Source organism: Halichoerus grypus, chromosome 1 (genome assembly GCF_964656455.1).
Source record: "Halichoerus grypus chromosome 1, mHalGry1.hap1.1, whole genome shotgun sequence".
Taxonomy (NCBI): Eukaryota; Metazoa; Chordata; class Mammalia; order Carnivora; family Phocidae; genus Halichoerus; species Halichoerus grypus.
The window spans coordinates 75,871,625-75,892,344 of NC_135712.1; the positions used below are offsets into that span (position 1 = coordinate 75,871,625).

The window sequence follows — 20,720 nt, forward strand, 5'->3', positions numbered from 1 at the left end:
GACCCTTAGAAATGAATGTATGTATAAAATGATTAGATGACAGAATTAAGAATAAAATCAAACATATAAGAAACTGTGAAAAATAAATTTCCCTCCTACTCTTGTTTCCTCAGACTCTCATTTCCCTTATACAAAGCAACTCACTGTTAATAGTTTTAAGCAGAGACATTCTATGCATATATGAGTATATGTGTGTATGTTTCATAGAAAGGGAAAACACAATAGCTATATTTCCCTAATTATTACATAAAAACTAGCAGGATATACACAGTGTCCCACAATTTGTTCCTTATACTTAATGATAACTCTTAGAGGACCTTCCTAGTCAGTATCTGCAACCTGCCCCACCTTTCTTTCTATCTATCATCTATCTATCATCTATCTATCTATCGAGGTATCTATCTATGTATTTTAAGGAAATTCTACATCCAACGTGGGGATTGAACTCACAACCCTGAGATCAAGAGTTGCATGCTCTATTGATTGAACCAGCCAGATGCCCCTACCACACCTTTTTAAACAGCTGCTTAGTATTTTGTTGAGCAGATATAATCCTTTTGTATTTAAACAAACAGTCACATTTTGATGGACATTTGCTGTTTCTAATATTTTATTACCAACAATGCTTTGGTGAACATCATTGCATGTAATTATTTGTGCTTCTTGTAGTAGTATCTGTAGGATTTATTCCTGGAAGGAGAATTCCTGACCAACAGATATATTCAGCTTTTAGGTTAATAGGTATTGCCTAATTGTCTTCCAAAGAGGCTGTAGAGTTTTCCCAACCATGTAAGAGAGGACTTATCTCCCCATAGCTATCTCTCTTTACTCTATTATCATTTTTTTCAACTTGCCATTCTGATTATAATTGCAAGCAGTATTTATCTAATTATGAATGTGGTTAAGCACCTTACAAACCATTTGCTCCATTCTTTCCACCTAACCGTTCATTTCTTCATCATTCCCTGAATAATGTCTATTCCTCACTGGCTTGAAATGACAGCTGAAATTTTTGTTTATTTGAATCTGTTTCTGAATTATATTCTGTTATATTTATCTTATTGTTTATGTGCATCCATACCAATTTTTGTAAACTTCTATACTTTTCTAATAAGTCTTAATATAAAGTAACTTCGTTCCCTTTTATTGTCCTTTTTCAGAACTTCCCTAGATATTTTTGCAAGCTTTTATTTATTTAGTTAGTTATTTTGGCAGTTGTGTTGGAGTTGTTTCATCAAACATTGAAATATGCACTATTTAAAATGTAGGGCACGAGGGGCGCCTGGGTGGATCAGTCGTTAAGCGTCTGCCTTCGGCTCAGGTCATGATCCCAGGGTCTTGGGATCGAGCCCCACGTCGGGCTCCCTGCTCAGTGGAAAACCTGCTTCTCGGTCTCCCACTCCCCCTGCTTGTGTTCCTGCTCTTGCTATCTCTCTCTCTGTCAAATAAATAAATAAAATCTTAAAAAAATAAATAAATAAAAATAAATAGTAGGGCACAATCATTAGGAGACAAGGAAAGCTTTATGCCCAAGGTTGAGTTAGGCCTGGGACTGAAAATGATGTGTAGGAAAAGAAGAGACAAAAGGACCAGCAAAGGGAAGAAAATTAAACGTTCCAAGTACCAGATCCTGTATAAATTCCAGAAATGCCCTGGAATAAAACATGCTCTTGAATGTCCTGAGTTATTTAAGCAGCCAGCTAGTTTTGCAGGTCAGCATGTATAACCCTTACTTCTAAGGGCTTGACAAACAGTACCAGGGTTCTGACCTTACACTGGAATTCCTTGAACTCTGAGTACCTGTGAGCACGCACCCAACATGCCTGCTCCCCAGCGTGCACATTACCAGTCACAAGGAGCATCATTAATGAGTGCTCTGGTGGGAAGCATAACTTAGAGGCTAACAGGTTCTAGGGAAAGAGGGAGATCAACACAGAAGGCGAACCACTAGCTTCGAGCAGCTTGTTCCTTAAATATGTTGAGATCCAGACCTTATAGTTTTACTTCAGTGATCTCAAAAGCGGGAACCTCGTGTTTGCCACTCTTCCAGGTAACCATCTCTCTTTCTGGGAAAAGATTTTCAGAGGTACTCTAAGAACCTGATTTGTTCTAGATTTGTTCTTTGGGTAACTTAACTACTCTCACATTTAAAAGATTTCCTTTAAGACAGTGTTACCAGCATCTTATGACTTACCGTATTTACTGGTCAGAAATACAGAAGATGAAGTGGTCCATGTCATTAGTCTTATTTCTTCTTTATTACTTCTATTGCTATTGAAGTAATATAATGCAATGTAATCTTTGCTTCACTTTGCTAAGCTGTGCATTTTTTTAAAATAAAAAATGCTACTGACATATCGAAATGCTGTGGCAGGATTAATTTAAGACATGTTTACTGTTGCCTGCAACTGTACTTGAGGCTTGCACGTTTTTCAATGCTGAACAATGTAGACAGAACCATCTTAGAGTTTATTTTGGTTCCTCTGCGTTAGCATCTCATTCAGACTAATACCTGCATCTCTGTATCTGTGTTACTTGAATGCAGTGTATCTGAAAGATTTCGGTCTTGCTCAGCATTTCATGATAACCCCGAAGTCCGTCAGCTAATGCATCAGCAGTGAGGTGGAAATAATCAAAGACTTTGGACTCCTTGCTAGGTAGGATGCAGCACACCCGGAAGACTAGGGAGTGACTTGAAAGTGAAATGTGGGCTTTATTTATTTATCTGTTAAGCTGGATCCCGAATGATTTCATCTACTCATAAATAAACTTTCTTTATGGACAAAATTTGAATGCTAATTTTCCTCTCAGTTAGTATGCAAATCTATTTGCAGCATTCTAGCAAAAGAGAGTGCAACTCATTTTCTGTGCTTATAAATTGTTCATTACCATGCTCTCTGATGGCCAATTCATGGCTCCATCTGCAATTCCACAAATCTCTTTGCCCAATAAACTTGATGGAGTAAATATAAGGTGCTGAAGAGGATGCATTCAGGATTAAAGGGAAAAAAAGACATATCTCACAAAAATCCCGGAGCTTATCATTTTAAATTTTGTAACTTCTTACTTGTATTCATATTTGTATGGTATACTCCAGGAAAATAAATACTTCACTGATCTCATTAACCCGTTTAAGGAGTACATATAAATGACACGTAAAGATTTTTCTCATTGTGCATGGAAAGAGTCTCAGTTCAAGGGAAAAACAAACCTACAAACAAAACCTCTAGAACAGAGTACTTTCTTTCCTCTGTGATGTGTTCTTGTAACCTGTAAGGCTCAACATAGAGAACTAGGATAATTATATTGAAATGCTGATGGTTTGGGTTTTTAAAACAAAGCAAACAAGGTTATTACTTTTTCTCTCTTCTTTGATAAAGAGAGAAATGTAAATCTCAACAGGAATGCCATGTAATTTTAAATCGACCTTCCCCTTAGAGCTAGTTAAAGTCACTCCTTCATGCATATATTTAACACCCATTAATGCTAACGGGATGGACTTCTGTTTTCACGTAGGGAACTTGATTTCCTTGTGTGAAAATAATGCTTCGCAAATAATGAACTTCTTTCCTCTAGCTAAAATGTGAAAACAAAGAAAAAATGCAAGGTGCAAGAAAGGTCTTTAGAGGAAGCAAAATCTGCCTATAGAAAGAATAAAAGGCATTTTCACATCCATCTACACGGGTGTGTCGGATAGGAATCTGGCTCACAATATATATTTCCTGTCACTGCTGAGCTAGAGAATCTACCACGAGATTTTTTTTTTTTTTCAATTAAAATTTGGTGCACCAATAATAGACTCTGCTACGGAGCTTTTAATTAAAAAAACAAACGAAATAATATAAACCCACATTGTCTCTGAGCGCTGTTTGTATTAAAGGATTAGACTGATGAGATGTTTGGATTTTATTGTTCTAAACATGTGTTTCAGTTGGTGCTCTCGGACCCACCATGTGAAGAAAATGAAATGTAAGTAAATAGCAAGAGGCTCCATGTTTTTATTTAGCATTTTCAAAATTCAAAGAATAAAAAAAGACACAAGTCATTTGAGAAGCCCCAAATGAGTCTCAAATGATGATTATAATCATGCAAGAAAAGTAAGAGCAAATTATTTTTAAATGCAAATGGCTCAATTTTTCTAAAAGCGGGAAAAAGATGCACTTTCATTATGATTAGCTTTGGTAAATATAAAGAGCCTCATTGATTTCTAGGCATTTTTGCTTACAGCATTCTCCACCACAGTGGTGTCAAGGGTTCTTCAGGTTCATGAAAGCATCACGATGTCATCTCTCGCTGCATCCTCACTCCTAAGTCACAGTGATGGTGGGCTGCTGTTAAGATATTCAGTTTCAAATATAAGCAAACTGACAAAGATTCTCACCTGTATTGTGTGTACATTTCGAAGTGCGTTTAACATAGGTTATGTGACTAATTGATTCAATTTTCTCACTTTTGGGGCCATAGACTTAAAGGTTCCCAGAATTCTATTCGGGAGATGGGGAGAAGATGCCATTAATAATGCTGCTGCTGATTCATGAGAGCTAAAATGCACCGTGACTTAGTGCAAGTGTCAGAAAATCATGTCTGCCAAGCACGGTCTTCTCCTCCATGCAGCCCTGATGGCCAGCTGACTGTTTTCAATTATTATTACCAGTTACCCTCAAGGCCAGGGTCTCACGCATGGCCTGGGCACTGCTTCCAGATGAAGAGGCCATGCTATGTGGAATGCCTTCCTTGGCCCTGGAACCATTCATCTGCTTTGGTGGATCATCTCATTATTGATCATCTGTGTGTTAAGTCTGTACCGTTCTTCCAGGTTTTGCATGGCTCTCCATTGCTCTTTCTTTGCATTGATTTTGGACTCACCTTTTTCTGTCTTCTGGTGTTTGTGACATGATGGAGTTTTTGATGACTGATGTGCTTACCTAACTCTGGATCTCCTGGCTGTTTCATCTTGCCCAATTATCTTCTATCTATGACCCAGAATAATTGAATACAGAAATTCATAATTGGAAAGGATTATAAATGTTGAATCTAATTCTTCAATCAATATGATCATAAATGTTGAATCTAATTTTTTGATCAATAGGACAGGAAAATACACTATTGAGGACCTTGATAAGCTGACTTTCCAATCACTGAGGCTACTGGTCTCCTTTTCAGGTAAAGAAATTGAGACTCAAAGAAAGACAGTAGCAAATTAACACAGGGCTTCAACTAGTACTTAAGAACAATTCTTTTTTTAGCTACCTCACTTTGCATGCAAGTGTCTGCTGTGTTTGTCATTAATACCATTTCTTCTGAATGAAAAGAAGAGTCCACCTCAAATAAAATGGCAACTAGCAGAAAATAAAAAGAAAGGGCAAGAAAGTAGCTGGTATTGCAGAGAGGTGATATTAGGTAAGTATTTGTACTGAAGATAGATGCTATCCCAAATCTTTTGCCACTACAAGGTGTTTGAGAGATGATTAGTTCTATTTATATTTGTTTTCAAACCCAAACTATTTTTTCTGATCTAAACTACTCAGTTAATTTTTTTTTAAGATTTTTATTTATTTTTTGACAGAGAGAGAGAGACAGCGAGAGAGGGAACACAAGCAGGGGGAGTGGGAGAGGAAGAAGCAGGCTTCCCGCTGAGCAGGGAGCCCAATGCGGGGCTCGATCCCAGGACCCTGGGATCATGACCCAAGCCAAAGGCAGACGCTTAACAACTGAGCCACCCAGCGCCTCTACTCAGTTAATTTTTATAACGGCATTTCGTTGTATGAACAATGCATTCCTAGGCTGTCTTTATATAAAATTTAAATACCGTAAGTAATTTAGCGTATGAAAAAAATAAGATAGAGCCTCCCCATTACACCCCTAATCCTCTTCCCTCCCCAAAATAAGCAAATACACGGATATGCATATATGTTCATATGTAGGGTGACTTACAAATCATAAATATGATCATACATACACAGGATTCTGTCAATTAATTGCATTAATAGATTCCGAATATGTCACCGTCTTACCTGCCTTGAGGAAGTTAAGTGTTTTGCTCAAGGGTAAGCAAGTAAAATGCAGAGCTTGGATTTGGGCCCAGGACTGACTCTTGAGCCAGAATTTTATACTACAAAGTATGTATATGTACCATACATATATGTATACTATATGTACTGCACTACTACTACTATACATGTATTACAATTTTGCACTATAAAGTCGTACTGTATGTCCAATATTAAATGAAATTATACCCTGGGTGAAATACAGGAGGGATATATGGTTCATCTATTTTTCTAGATACTATACAACTTACCCCAGATTAATTAGGTCAAGCCGCCAGTCTCCGGGTGATATGATATAGCATCCATCTCTCTCCCAGACTATAATAGCTAAATTGCACTCTTGCCTACGTTAAGGAATGATTTAAAAAAGAAAAAGATCCATGAAATTTGTTATTGCATATATTCTAAGAGCATATGAAAAACGTTGTCCCCATTGCCAACAGTATCCTCTTCATAAAGCCCCGTAGTTTGACTTCTTCTCTGGTGTCTACTCCAGGAATAGTTGTGCATCTGGTGAGTAATGCTGTATGATTTTGTTAATTTTAGAGGATACTATATAACCAAATCTCTCTTTCATCCTATTAACTGCTAGAAAGCTTAAGCCAGATCTCGAGTTGGGTTAAATTCTACATATGGGGTTTACTATATTCAGTTTAAAAACTGATCTCACTCTTGGCTTATTCTCTTTGTGTGATACCCTCCATGCTCTCATTTCTATTGCTTTTTCTGTTTCTAATACTTGTAAAGCATTTGGAACACAGGATATTGAATGCATTCAGGCAGTACTCCACATAGTAATGTGAGGCCAGAGCTGGCTTTTATTGTTCCCAGGGGTGGGGCTGCATGGTGGTAAGAGACACAGACTCCACAGCCAGACCATTTGGGCGTGAAACCCGACTTGGCCACTTTCAGCTTTGTTATCTTGGGCAAGCTACTTCATGCCTGAATTTTCCCAATTGTGCAATCAGGATTATAATATTGAGACCTTACCTCATAGCATCGTGAATCTGAAAGTGAGTTAATTCCCCCTGAAGTTATATAACTGGTTTAGAAGAAAGTTCTGGGTGATTCTAGCAAAGGAGCCACTGGAGCAATTCTGCAGTTTTGTTCCTGAATTTAATAAATTAAGGAATTTGTAGTTAGTCTTAGGTCCACAAAATCTCAGCACTGAGAAGAATAATAAAGATCAACTAGGCAAATCATCCCTGTAGAGGAAGAATCATCTCCACAACATCCAAGTAAAGTAGGGCAGTAGTCTTCCAGTAGAGTCAGAAAAAATCCATCAGCAACCACTTCCAGAGAACTCTGGTGATTGGGAATGTCTTCCTTAAGCATCATAGCTGGTTCTCATTTCTCCTGAATGTTTTTCATTTTTGGCATCATCCCAATTTGACCAATCATATATAAATCTCTGAGTAATAACTTCATTTTAAAAAATGTAACTTTTCCTACACTGAACATCTTGCATCTAAAATTTGAGCAATTAGAATATTGTTATTGTTCAGATACCTTTTTTTAAGAATTAAAAAAAAAAATCTGTTTAAGGGGCACCTGGCTGGCTCAGTCAGTAGAGCATGCGACTCCTGATCTCAGGGTTGTGAGTTCAAGCCCCACGTTGGGCATGAGTCTACTTAAAAGAAAAAAACTTGACCTTTAAAAATTGACCTTGGGAAAGACATGGAAATAATGGTGGGGAAGGAGGGAAGCACACAGAGTCAGGAGACCTGTAATCTGGTTTAAATTCTTTGGCCAGCTAGTGACCTCCCCACCAACTTTCCTACTCTGGGTTTCAGTTGGAGAGTGTGTAAATTCCTGAGTGAACTAAATGATCCCAAAGGTACCTGCAATTTGGAAATTACATGATCATTTTGCATTTGTCCAGCTAACTCCTTCTTGGCCATTGTATTTACTGCATATCAGAAACTCCACCAGTGAGTGCACAGGATCAGAAAGAGAAAGTGAAATAAGTCAATTGGGTAATTGTTATCACTGGCAAAAAATACTGAGTGGCTCAAAAATTAAAGAACTGAGAAACAACTTGAGGTAGTTAATCTTTAGAATTCACATTTTGATAAGGATATGATCTATTTTTAAATGTAGAGAGGGTAAGCAGAGATATGTAATGGAGAGAGATGAAGCAATCCACACTCCTGATCATGCATTTCCATTTCAAGATTCCAAATGGGAAACTTCTGCTCTTTTATTGGGCTAGGACACCAAGAGAATTTCCCTATGACTAAGGTGGGATACTATATGTTTAAGATTTATATTTTTTAATATAATATTTAACATTTTTATGACTATAAAAGTGACGTATTATACATTCAAACAATATGGAAATGTGGGAAAGATAAAGTGCCTCATGATACCAACTATAAGAGAAGTAAGCATTGTTAGTAACTCGGTATGTATGTGGCTATTACTATAAAATACTTATTAATGAAAATATTGCATTTATGTAAAAGAATATACAAAGTAGAACTGAGACTTCTTTACTATTTTACTTCACGAGGCTTTTGGTGATAAATATGAATCTACATTCTTTTTGATGACTGGATAACATTCCTTTATAAGGATGTGTCATTAATTATTTTTAAAATCCATTATCGATGATTTCTTGTCTTAGGATGATTTTTAAAGTTATACTTCAACTGACATTTTTTTCCCAGCCATTTGTACCTGTGTCTTTAGGTGAACACACACACACACACACACACACACACACACACACACACACACAGCCTACAACACAAAAAACGAAAAACTTGTTCACTGGGTGATTAACTTTCCTCTTAAATGTTTGGGGTAAAATTTTTACGTTGACACTTCACATATGTTAAAAAGTCACTTCTGACTAGGATGATGATAAACATAACACACTACCTCCTTGGAGATGCTGGGAGCAATAAATTAGCTGACAGTTATGAGTGCTTTCAAGCTGGAAAGTACTAAGTGTTATTTTAACAAAGGCTGAAGTAGCCATGATTAAGTACAGCTTCAACTCACAAGCTTATCGGGCTGTGATGAACAGGTTTCCACTGCTTAATCCCAGAATACTTCAACAATGGCCCATGTACCTAAGTATGAAAAAAGTCGATCAGCAAACCTACATTCCCTGTGCCTGGCATAGGGACAGACTCTGCAATGAATAGCACATAAGTGTCTACACCTAGGGAGTTAAACCTTCTGAAAATCACACTGTGAATTTTGTTTTCGTGTGAGGAAACTTTTTAAAACTTATCCCAGGAATGATTACATTGTGCCTAGACACACAAGTGGTTTGACTATCCTGACTGAAGAAATCAACTTTTCACTCCTTGGTAAATGGTACATGTGGCTTTAAGTCATTTTCCCCTTTTCCCAAATTCTTCCTCTAACCAGGTCTGCAGCCTTGCTACTCTCTACCAAGATATAAAGGTTAACAGAGATTATAAACATTCCCTGGTGAATCTGCATTTTAAAAAACCTTCATACCTAATATCTGTGATATGTTAGCCCTGAAAAATTAGTCACCACTTTCTCAATACGCAACTGTCTTTGTAACCCTAGAGTCAAACCTATGACAGTGCAAGTTTCTGTGTGTGACAGTTGAACATTTACCTGTATTCTCAGTGTCCCGGATGAAGTGGTCATACTGTAAACATTTACCTCATTGTGCTGGGGGGTGGTGCGCAGTGAGTGCATGATCGTTCTGGGGAAATAGGTACGGTCAGAACAAATATTATGGTCCAAGAGAATAGGCTTTGGCCGTCTAGAGGTCCAGCATTAACTCTTCCTCTTTTACCACCAGGTGTGTAAACTATAAAGATCAATACACAAACGGCTGGTATATCTGGTAAGGACATTCTCAGTTTGTTATAAAACCTGTGGTGGTATATATATATATATATATACGTATATATATACACACACACTGTTTCCTAAATAATTGAAATGGCACATAAAATCATAGAGTTAAGGAAATTTTAGAAGTCATGTAATATATGTGGAAACATCACTTTCTGGTTATTGGCTATGTTTACTTATGTACTTCCTGTGATAGGGAACTTAACTGTTTTTAGGAATAATCGTTTATTCTCAAATTAGAGAAATTTAACAGTAAAATAATTGTTCTTTCTTTTGAAATCTCCCTAAAGGACTCCATTACTGATTTCAAAAGTCTTAAAAACCTTCAAAATAAGAATTCTACCGGGGTGCCTGGGTGGCTCAGCCGGTTAAGCGGCTGCCTTCGGCTCAGGTCATGATCCCAGGGTCCTGGGATCGAGCCCCGCATTGGGCTCCCTGCTCAGCGGGGAGCCTGCTTCTCCCTCTCCCTCTGCCTGTCTCTCTGCCTACTTGTTCTCTCTCTCTCTCTCTGTCAGATAAATAAATAAAATCTTTAAAAAAAAAAAATTTAAAAAATAAGACTTCTACCTTTTACAAGCTAGTCTTTCAGAAATTATAAGACAGTCGTTCGACACCTTCTACATCATGACTTCTGTATTTTTTAAACTAAACATTCTTAATTCTCTCAATTAGGTGGTTAGCTCTTGCTTTGCCTCCCTTTAAATCCCTAACCCCACCCAACATCTAAAATCTGTTCAGTTGCTTAACTACTAGTTGGATGCATGGCTGGCTGGCTGAAAGATAGGAATAATGGATGAGTGAATTAAGGGATAAAGACACTGTGCCTTAGAACAACCCTCCAATTTCCAGAGGAAATGATTGATCATCATCACCTGGCAAGATCGACCCACTCTGAGCGCAGCAAACATTCCAAGTTTAGTGAGAATGTATGAGTGGTGGGGGGGCATTGCTTAAGGAGTTTGGCCTCACAGATTTCTTGCACCCTGTCTCGTGGAAGACAGGAAGTAGCAGGAGTTCTTAACCTCCCTGCACGCTCCACCTCACGCCTTCCCTGCTTCTTCTGGCATCAGGTTCCTGCTGCTGATTTTCCTGGTGGCTCTTCTCTGCGGAGTAGTGTTCTTCTGCCTCCAGTGCTGGCTGAGGAGACCCCAAATTGATTCCCCCAGACGCACTATGGCTGTTTTTGCTGTTGGAGACTTGGACCCCGTTTATGGTGAGCTGTCTGCACACTTCTAGACTTCCTGTTTGAAACCTAATGGTTTGTGGTGAATTGAAACCCTAACCTCTGGAAAGCAGATTTGTGAACTGAGAATAAGACATAGTTTATTGGAGACACAAAGGCATGATGCCGTGGGGAGAGAGTCTAAGTGAGAAACTTCAGAAGAAAGGAGACCTGAAAAGAAAAAAATGTGTCTTAGGGAAATGACCCATAGTTGAGTATGGTGATAGAACCTCAACATTTTACTCAGTCAACATGCAAGAGAGAAGAGATATACAGGGCTGGTCACTCCAAGTGAGTGGTAGGCCGTAAGGTACATAAGAACCTCTCTGAGCCTTTGATATCAAACTATCCTATGAGACTATTTATAGTCTCATTTACTAAGTTCTCCATGCCTCACTTATCTGCAATAGCACTGAATCACACTTTCAGGTTGTCTGCTACCAACACACAGCCTGAAATACTTGGAATTGGGCAGGCGGATGTCAGTACTCATGTCCTTTCTCCCCGTTTTAGGCTTATTTGTAACCGCCAGCCTTAGCTGAAAGTAACAAAATGATCACTTACTGATTTCGAGGAGATCACAGATCATAGATTATTTCTTTGTGTTAAGCATTGTTCTCAACCAGACCGTCTGTTACGAAACTTTCCCTCTAAGGTGCTGTCTTGTACACCATACTTAGTGGCCTCAAGAGGGCTTGGTAGATTTTAACAGTTGCCCTTCAGGAACTTGGGCCAGCATAAGATTTTCAATAGATGGAGCAGGGCATGCCCTGGGAAAACTAACAGCTAAATACAAAGTGGGGTCAAAATAAAAGTTTTAATATCAGAACTTGGTACTCCAAGATTTAGTGATTATATTTACTATTGGCTTTTTAAAAAGTCATTATTTAATGAAAGAAACACATGTCAGTTTGAGAAATGGTTATTTGTGGAAGGATAATTAAAGTCTCCAGTGAAAAAATAATCTTTCTCCTAAAATCGAACACTTTCTATTGAGCATAGGAGGAAATACGGTCACTGACATTCTAATAAATTGTATGAGTCAAAGGGGTCAACATGGTCACATTAGTCTATTTTTATTTTTTTAACTTGAGGTATTTAAAATAAATGTAATTATGATTCCTCCAACTTGACTTGAGTTTCTAAGGAGGAAAATCCACTCTGATCTCCTTAGCCCTTTACTTACTCTGAAGAAGACTCTTTTACTAGACTATCTTGAATCTTTAAAAACTTCTCTTCTTAATTATAAGTAAGTTACCCGGTTATAGTATTATCATTTTTAAGGCAGTGTATGTGCCACAGTTATATCTCCATTTATCTGATGTTTTTATATTTCCTGCATGGTGATTTACATATGCTTTTGAATTTGCCCAAACTTGCCTGAACAGGTATGACTGGGAGAGAAAGTGTCAAGCCTGAGAGATTACTGCAATAATCTGTGTGTAATTATACCAAATACAGGACATTAGAATCACATTCTCTATATTATCCTGAAATCTTTGTGGACAGGAAAAGAATATACTTGGGAAGAAATTATTTAAAAATATAGTCAAAATTTATTCTGCATCTACCAAGTGCTAGGCACTAGACTAGGGGCTTCTCAGATATTATTTCTGATTGCTAAATCCCAACCTGGAAAAGTGGCTATTAATCCACTCAGAGGATGTTATCTACTTTTCTCCCTATGCTGGATCAATATACCACATAGATCTTTGCTGCAAGTCAACTAATAGACTTCAAATTGTCCATAATTGAGGGTAGGGAGCCAGTGAAAATTTGGGCAGGGCACTCATGGCTTAGTCACCTCATCCTTTACTCTAAGTGCAGCCTTATATTTCAAACCTCCAGGCATTTCCACTGGGTGATTCCTCAAAGGTAAGGATTGCTCTCCAGAATCCCCATTCCCTTTCTCATTTTATTGGTTCCTTCCTAATCCCACTGGCATCACTCTGAATCTGATTTTGCTCAAGAAACATTTAAGCTTTCCCCCAGCTTAAGTTATATTATAAAACTCATTTTGTTGCTTTCCGTTTTAGGGCCAGAGGTTAGGTTGCCCATTCCTATTTATTTATTTTTTTCCCTTGCTTAGTTGGGTGTTATTATTGTGGCTCAAGTTGTCAATTATCTTGATTAGAAATATTCGAGAGAGAAAGGCAAACACTTGGCTTGGAATCCTCATAAACGGTGTGTAAGGAAGGCCTTGCCAGTCCAACCCACCCAATGCACAATGAGATTTCTGTCTGGGAAAGGTCCTTGGGAATCTCATACAAACATCCAGACCCCAGTTGCATCTCCGTAGACCAGTAGTCATGCCTTTTCACAGTTCTCTGTTGATCCAGTGGTCAGATTTCTCTGTCTTCCTTCCCCTCTCATGGGATCCGTGTTTCCATGTCCAGAACATGTCACAATGAAGCTCTTCATGCACCAAAAAGGGAAAAATAATCCCTCCAATACACCCGTGGAGGGTAAAGAGGAAGAAGGGGTACTGCTAGAGAAAGAGGCAAGGAGGGAGACCAGGAAAGTGGAGGGAAAGGGGAAGGATGAAGAGCAAGAGGAGAAAAAATCTACAGTTGGAGGTATTTTGAGGAATGAAATGAATATTTATTTTATACAAGCCCTAAAGTCATGTTACTTTTTTCTACCTCAGTCCCACCTCCTCTTCCTGGCCCCAGCCCCGGGGGGGCCTCCTAGATAATCCCTTCTCCCATTATCATCCTGTCCCCCTTCCCACTCCCAACTCATCTCCTGGATCCAGTCTTCCCTTAGCATCCCTGCTGTACCCCAGAAAGGACCTGCTCAGTGCCCCAAGCCTTCCTGAGTGGGGTTGCCTGTGAAGTGGTCTCTGAGACCTCTCACCCCTTCTTTCAGCCATTAGACTTTAAAAGTCCTAGAATAACTCAGCACCTGTGTTAGGGGCAAACATTTCTTGTTTCAATGTTTTCTTATGGCCTTACCTTACCTTACCTATTTTAATGATTCTTTTGGGATCCCTTTTATCTGAGCATTCCACAGGAAATAGGAGATTTGCAGGGTATGCAAATTTTTAGTAAAGGTGGGAGAAAAAGAGAACATCATTAAAATTCTCCATACCCATCTGTACCCCAAATCAGAATCAATGCCCTCACTTTATAAGATCCAGGACTATGAGACAGGGTGAATAGGTAGAAAATATAAGTGACTTGAAAAAGTTTTGAGTTTGTTAGTTTCATGGTTTTGTTCATGTGTTAAATCTGTGTTTGAAAAAAGTAAGTAATGGCAAAGGAGTTGTAAAGTTGACTATAAACAAAAAAGTTTTTTTGTTAATTTACTGAAAATAGGTTTTCATTGGAAATAAGGTTGTAAAGCTGAATAAAACCTTTTATTTATGAGAAAATAAGACATTTAAGGATAACGAAAAGAAAAAAGTTTGGGTCTAGTAGGTGAGAGAAGGACAGAAGACTTGAAGCAGAAAAAAACAATCTAGTGTTCACTAGAAAAGAGAGAACTTGAGAGCATAGAGGAGAGATCCCCACCATTATCTGTCCATATTCCTTATTAAAAATAATAAACTACTGTAAAATCTATACTGACTCTTTTTCCATCCTATGTAGATCAGAGCTGGGTCCTGTTAGCCCAGCAGGGCAGCAAAAGGTCCCATGCCATTCCTGAGAAGCCAGCGAGGGGAGTACCCACGGAGATACCCCTCCTGAGGCCACTCATCTTGGGGGCTGATCTCCTTGATAATGCTGCCTTTCGGAGATCCAATCTTCCTGACCCCATTTCTTCTGCAATTTCAGAGATAATCTCCCTTTTTTCTTACTTCAAGGTAAATAGAAATACTAATCTTTCAGCAAGGATGAAATGTGAGGGCTCTGAGTTGGGGAGGGGAAGGAGGAGTGGACAGGGACAGAGAAGAAGCAGGCTTCACATGCCAGCTCCTTTCTCCCTCACCTCTCCCGGATCCTATCTTATTTTAGGATCGTTTCTGAAGTGTTACTTCTCTATACTTTACGTTCTTTAGGTAAATATTCTGTGACTCATTTTAGGTAAGGAAAGAGGGAGCATTTCATTCACATACTTTCCTTCCGAGGCATGGTAGTAGTAATAGCTCACATTTATTGAGCACTTACCTTTTGCCATGCTCTGTGCTAACACCTGGCATCTCTAGTCTCATTTATTCTTCCCTACAACGCTATGAGGGGTTCACTATCATTTTGAACCCTCCAAAAGTGAGGGAAGCAAGGCACTTAGAACTTTAACAATTAGCCCATGGTAGAACTGTGACTCATATTCAGGCACTGTTAGCCACTCTCATAGAAGAGGAAGGAACGAGATAAAGAAACGAAAAGAGAAGAGGTGGAAGGGGCATGTTCAAATATGGCAGGTCTATTGGACTAATCTTAATGATGTGGGAAATCTGAACTCTGCTATAAAATCCTTTTTAAATTTCTTTCGGTTAGCAAAAAACAGGTACTAATGTAGGTCTTTCATGAAAATGAAGTGGAGTAATGTAAACTTTCAAAAGTGGGGGATACTTGTATTGCATGTAAACCTGCTTTGAAACAAACTGAAAACTGATAGATGTTTGATTTCACAAAAGCTTTCTCTACACATTGGCTTAGTTATGTTTACCAAATGAATGCCCTGTGGTTTTCATAATAAGCTTAAAGGCAATGGCCAAATTTGTAGTAAGGTGATAACATGAAACTTTCCTACCACAGAGAGCAATTGTTAATGTCCTCTTGCCAGGAGCACGATATTGATACTGGCAGTAGTAGAAATAAATTTGAGCTCATAATTGTGTCAAGTCAATCTGATCAGCCACTCCAGTCAGAATGATACCTAAATTACCATTGACTTTGTACTGGATATACCAGCAGTAGTCCACGTAGGAAACGGACAATGCCCAGTACCAGTATCGACAATGGATGGAAGGGCTGGGGTAAGTACACTTTGCCCATGTTAACAGTTTTATCAAGTGTCTCAGACTTAGCTCATGTTATCCTGAACTTCCTAACTGCAAAAGGCTCTGACTCCACAAATTATTTTGTTTAATAATCTCTGTTGTGATGTTAATAATGATGATCAAATAAGTATGTACCCATTAAAATAGGATAAATTAGAAAATAATATTGTAAATAAAAGAAAATGCATGCATATTCCTAGCATACAGTAGAGTTCTTGAAATATAGTACTATTACTTCTACAATAATAATAATAATAATAATTAGCTATTAATGGATAATTACTGTGTACCACGTTTTGTTTTAAGCATTCTACATTCATTTAGCCATGTTTTTACAGACATAGATAATATCATTATCCTTCTATTGCATAGGAGAAAACTGACGTATGAAATGTTATGTAATAGCCTAGGAGTAAATCATTCAATTAAATAAATACTTCCTTAAGAAAAGTGCTGAACCAGCCTTCTATTCAAAATACTCTACCCTTCACAGATTATATTAATATTTGATTTATTATACTTAGGTCTGCCAGCTAGTGAATACAAATACAAATATATGAAAATTCATGATTCCAAATAAACACCGTCCATTCCAAGGCAAAAAGATTCTGAGTAACCTACATATGGATTCTAGGGATGCGGCGACTGTCTAACATCTAACTGTTCCTTGAATGGTTCTGATAATTGTGTCATTTTCTTTGGGATCTCCTTGGTGGTATCAAATCTTTTTTTTTTTTTTTAAGATTTTATTTATTTATTTGACAGAGAGAGACACAGTGAGACAGGGAACACAAGCAGGGTGAGTGGGAGAGGGAGAAGTTGGCTTCCCGCTGAGCAGGGAGCCCGATGTGCGGCTCAATCCTGAGCCAAAGGCAGACACTTAATGACTGAGCCACCCAGGTGCCCCAGATGGTATCAAATCTTAATCCTTCAAGAAGTCAACAAACTTTTTCTATTAAGGGCCCGATAGGAAATACGTTTGATTTTGCAGGCCATTGGTCCCTGTAGGGGACTACTCCTCTCTGCCATTGCAGTGTAAAAAGGGACAATATGTAGATGAGTTACATGGCTCTGTTCCAATTAAATTTAATATACAAAAACAGTCACAGAACTAGATTTCAAGGGCCTATTTTTTTCTTTAAAGGTTTATTATTTTTATTTTTTTTAAGATTTATTTATTTATTTGCGAGAGAGAGAGAGCATGTGAGCAGGGGAAGGGGCAGAAGGAAAGGGAGAGAATCTCAAGCTGACTCCCCACTGAGCATGGAGCCCCTGGAAGGGCTCCATCCCAGAACCCTGAGATCATGACGTGAGCTGAAACCAAGAGTCAGACGCTTAACCGATTGTGGCACCAGGCACTCCTCTTTAAAGGTGAATTAAGAATTGTTACTGGAATTTATAGTTGTTATTGTTTTGAAAAGAAACAATCAAACCATTTCAAGACAGCCAAAGACCAAGGTAGGAAAAAAAAAAAAAAAATATATATATATATATATACACACACACACACATATATTTATTTATTTATTTATTTATAAAGGGAGTGAGAGGATTGTGCCTATGAAATATTACTGTTGGTTCCTGTTGTAACTCAAAAACAGTAACAGTCTTTCAAGGAAATATTAATAAGAGATTTCCAAAAGAGCTATGGGAATAAGTACATAGTTTCTCAAAGCGATCAGTTTGAGGAAGAAAATGCTTGTTTTTGATATTTAGTGCCTTATAATGTGCATAATCTAAAAGTCAAAATTTTGAGTTCGAAGCATTTTTTAAAATTTAATGATGCTTTTCCTTTATTGTGTGTGTAACTTTAGATGCAAACTTTTCGCAAGTTAACATTTTTACTATTTATCATAGAGAAATGTTTAATTAATTACATTAGTTGTAGTTTGCAGAGCATAAATATAAAATAATGAAGCTCAGACATTATATTTAAATATTTCTATTGAAATTTGCATTTCCCATGATGGAAACATTAGCTAAAATACCATTAGTATTTATAGGAATCTTGTCTTCCAATTTACCAAAAAGGGCATTCCTCCTACTTTCAGCCGCTAAACTGTAAATGCTTCTTGATGGGTTTAGTCAGTGATGATATAATCTGTTCATGAGACCAAATTTTCTTGCTATAGTGACTAAACTATCACTGCAGAGAGAGCAGGATGGCTGTAAATTTTTTCTCAAGGGTACAAATAATTTTCTGTTGCTCCAGTGATCCAAGAAATGGCAGATTTTATTAGGCAGTTCGTGTACTTCTGTTTTATGCTGACTAGAAAGATTACAAGTCCCCATTTTTCTCTTTCCAGGGACAGAAGTGGCTGTGAATCCAAATGCTGGAATTCACCTTCAAACTCAAAACCCTGAACTCTATCCTGCTCCATGTTTTGGCACTTTAGGCCCCCCACCTCCATATGAAGAAATTCTGAAATCAAGCCGATTTTAGTTCTGGATCATCAACTGGCAACATTAGAAAGATTTTTTTTAATTCTAAAACATCAAATGTAGGAACACTTGTTTTATTTAGTGTGAATTTCCAAAAATCAATTAATATAGTCTGAAAAAGGACAAATAGACAAAAGAATGAGTGTAGAGAAAGAATTTTGGTCAGGGAGATGTTTCAGGATGTAAATTACTGGAACTTTAGTGTATCATTGCTGTGTTATACTTTGTGCTACACAACCAAGTGAATGTTTCTACAACAATACTCAAATAGACAGTAATTAATGCATGGAGTTGTCTCCATTAAGTTTGGGATTCCACTCCAGGCACACATCACAGCTTTCTCCTGCCTTATTATCCCTGTTTTCATCTGACCTCTTCCCTAGTATGGAGTTAGTAAGAATTATCATAATTTAACAATGGTCCAAGCAGAGATTCAGACATGTCCAGACCCAAACCAGAAAGAGAATATTTGAATTAAGGTAAAAGGCAAGAGTAGGAACAAGGGGCTCTCAGCGTTGAAGGGTGAAGGATGAATGAAGAGGATTACAAGTCCCAGTTCAAAAAGTTGCCTGTCTCAGCCTGAGGAGAGAGAAAGTGTAGATAGAAGCTGAAGGAGACCCCAAAGCTGTGGGGCATGTGTAATAGCACAGTGTGGAGAAGGAGGAGGCTCCCATTTTGTATGGGTAGATGTGGACTGTGGAGCCCACAGCCTTTCTCTGGTATCTGGAGATGGCATTTCTTGGAGAACCATGATAAGAACCTTTGGCATAGATATCAATGTTCTTATTGAGAACTCTGCCTACAGAAGTAGCAGTGAGACATTTTCAGCACTTTTGCAGTGACCATGAGCAAGGGGGTGGGGGGCAGAAAAAGAAATCCATGCTAGACACACAATGGTCTTCAGCTGACAAATTTGTCAAACTGAACAATTGATATCTCTACTTGTTTATCTAAAATACCTTTTAAGTTTAACTTGACCAAATTTATCTCCTACCTAATTTTTTCCCAAACTTGTTTATCCAAACTTTCCTCATCTCAACTGATGGCAACAGCAACTTTCCAGTTGCTTAGACCAAAGAACTTGGAGTCATTCTTGAGTCCTCCCTTTGTGTCACTTCCTATGCCCATGTTGTCAGAAAATGGCTTGGCTTGGCTCTTAACTTCAAAATAAGCCTAGATTCTAAAACAGTTCTTACTACATCTCTGGTGTGAGCCACTCACAACCAGTTCTCGCCTGGGTGACCGTCATAGCATCTCAACTGGTCCTTTTGCTCCCAGCTTTGCCCTTCTATATATTCTATTTCCAACACAGTAGCTAGAGTAATCTTTTCAAAATATAAAGAGGATCATGTCCTTTAACTAAACTCCAATGACCCTCACCTCACTCAAAAGAAATGCCAAAGTCCTTGCCCCAGGCCCCTGTAGGATCAATACTCTGCCCAGGTCTCCTTTCCTGTGACTCTTGCCCTTACTTATTTGTCCCAGGAACACTGTTATCAGACCTATCAGGTGTTAACCTTCCTGCATCTGTCGGTTAGGGCCCTAGTACTTGCTATTTCTGTTGCCTGCAACACTCTTCCCCCAAATATCAACATTGTTTCACCCTTTTACTTCCTTTAATTCTTTGTCCCAATGTCACCTTCTTCATGAGACCCACCCTGATTATTCTACTTTAGATTGCAACCTCTCCCCACCCTGGCACTTCCACCTCTTTGTCTCAGATACACTTTTTTCATAGCACTTACCACCTACTCCACTACATAGTTGAATTCTATTTATAATCTGCTCTCCTTCCCTTGCTAGAATGTAAATCCATGAGGGGACAGATCTTTGTGTTTTGCTTTACTAATTTATATCCAAGGGTCTAAAGGAGTCTCTTACTTAGTATGTATTCAAACAGATTTTGTAAGCCCATGTTACCTAGTTCTGGAAAGTCCCAGAGATAAATGGATGAGATTTGATGGGGATAAGGCTTTATGAAAGTGAATGTAGGTAAGAGCCAGGGACAGATGGCTTAGGGCTGCTAAAATAATCTCATTAGTATCCACTGATGAAAGAAGCCCAGAAAAACTTGTGTTAATATACTCTAATAATCCCGGGTAGGTAAGCAGGCTTTAGGGTGTATACAAACTGCTTTCAGATTTTATTCTCATGATAATTTTGTGGCCTAGCTATTCTTAACTTCAAGTTATACATGGTAGATTGAACATGTCTC

General features: G+C 38.2%; 1 protein-coding gene across 1 annotated transcript; it reads left to right on the plus strand.

Moving 5' to 3' along the window:
- The first annotated feature begins 1,975 nt into the window (after positions 1 to 1,975).
- Positions 1,976 to 18,506, plus strand: TMEM207 (transmembrane protein 207). Its single transcript, XM_036107952.1, has 5 exons — positions 1,976 to 2,050; positions 3,932 to 3,969; positions 9,841 to 9,885; positions 10,967 to 11,109; positions 18,370 to 18,506. Exons 1-5 carry the CDS (start codon positions 1,976 to 1,978, stop codon positions 18,504 to 18,506), a joined length of 438 nt encoding a protein of 145 aa, XP_035963845.1.
- Positions 18,507 to 20,720: the final 2,214 nt, after the last annotated feature.

Coding starts and splice junctions, on each gene's coding strand:
- TMEM207 (XM_036107952.1), top strand. CDS start 1,976: ATGTTGAGATCCAGACCTTATAGTTTTACTTCAGTGATCTCAAAAGCG. Junction 2,051..3,931: donor CGTGTTTGCCACTCTTCCAG/GTAACCATCTCT, acceptor CATGTGTTTCAG/TTGGTGCTCTCGGACCCACC. Junction 11,110..18,369: donor AGACTTGGACCCCGTTTATG/GTGAGCTGTCTG, acceptor TTCTCTTTCCAG/GGACAGAAGTGGCTGTGAAT.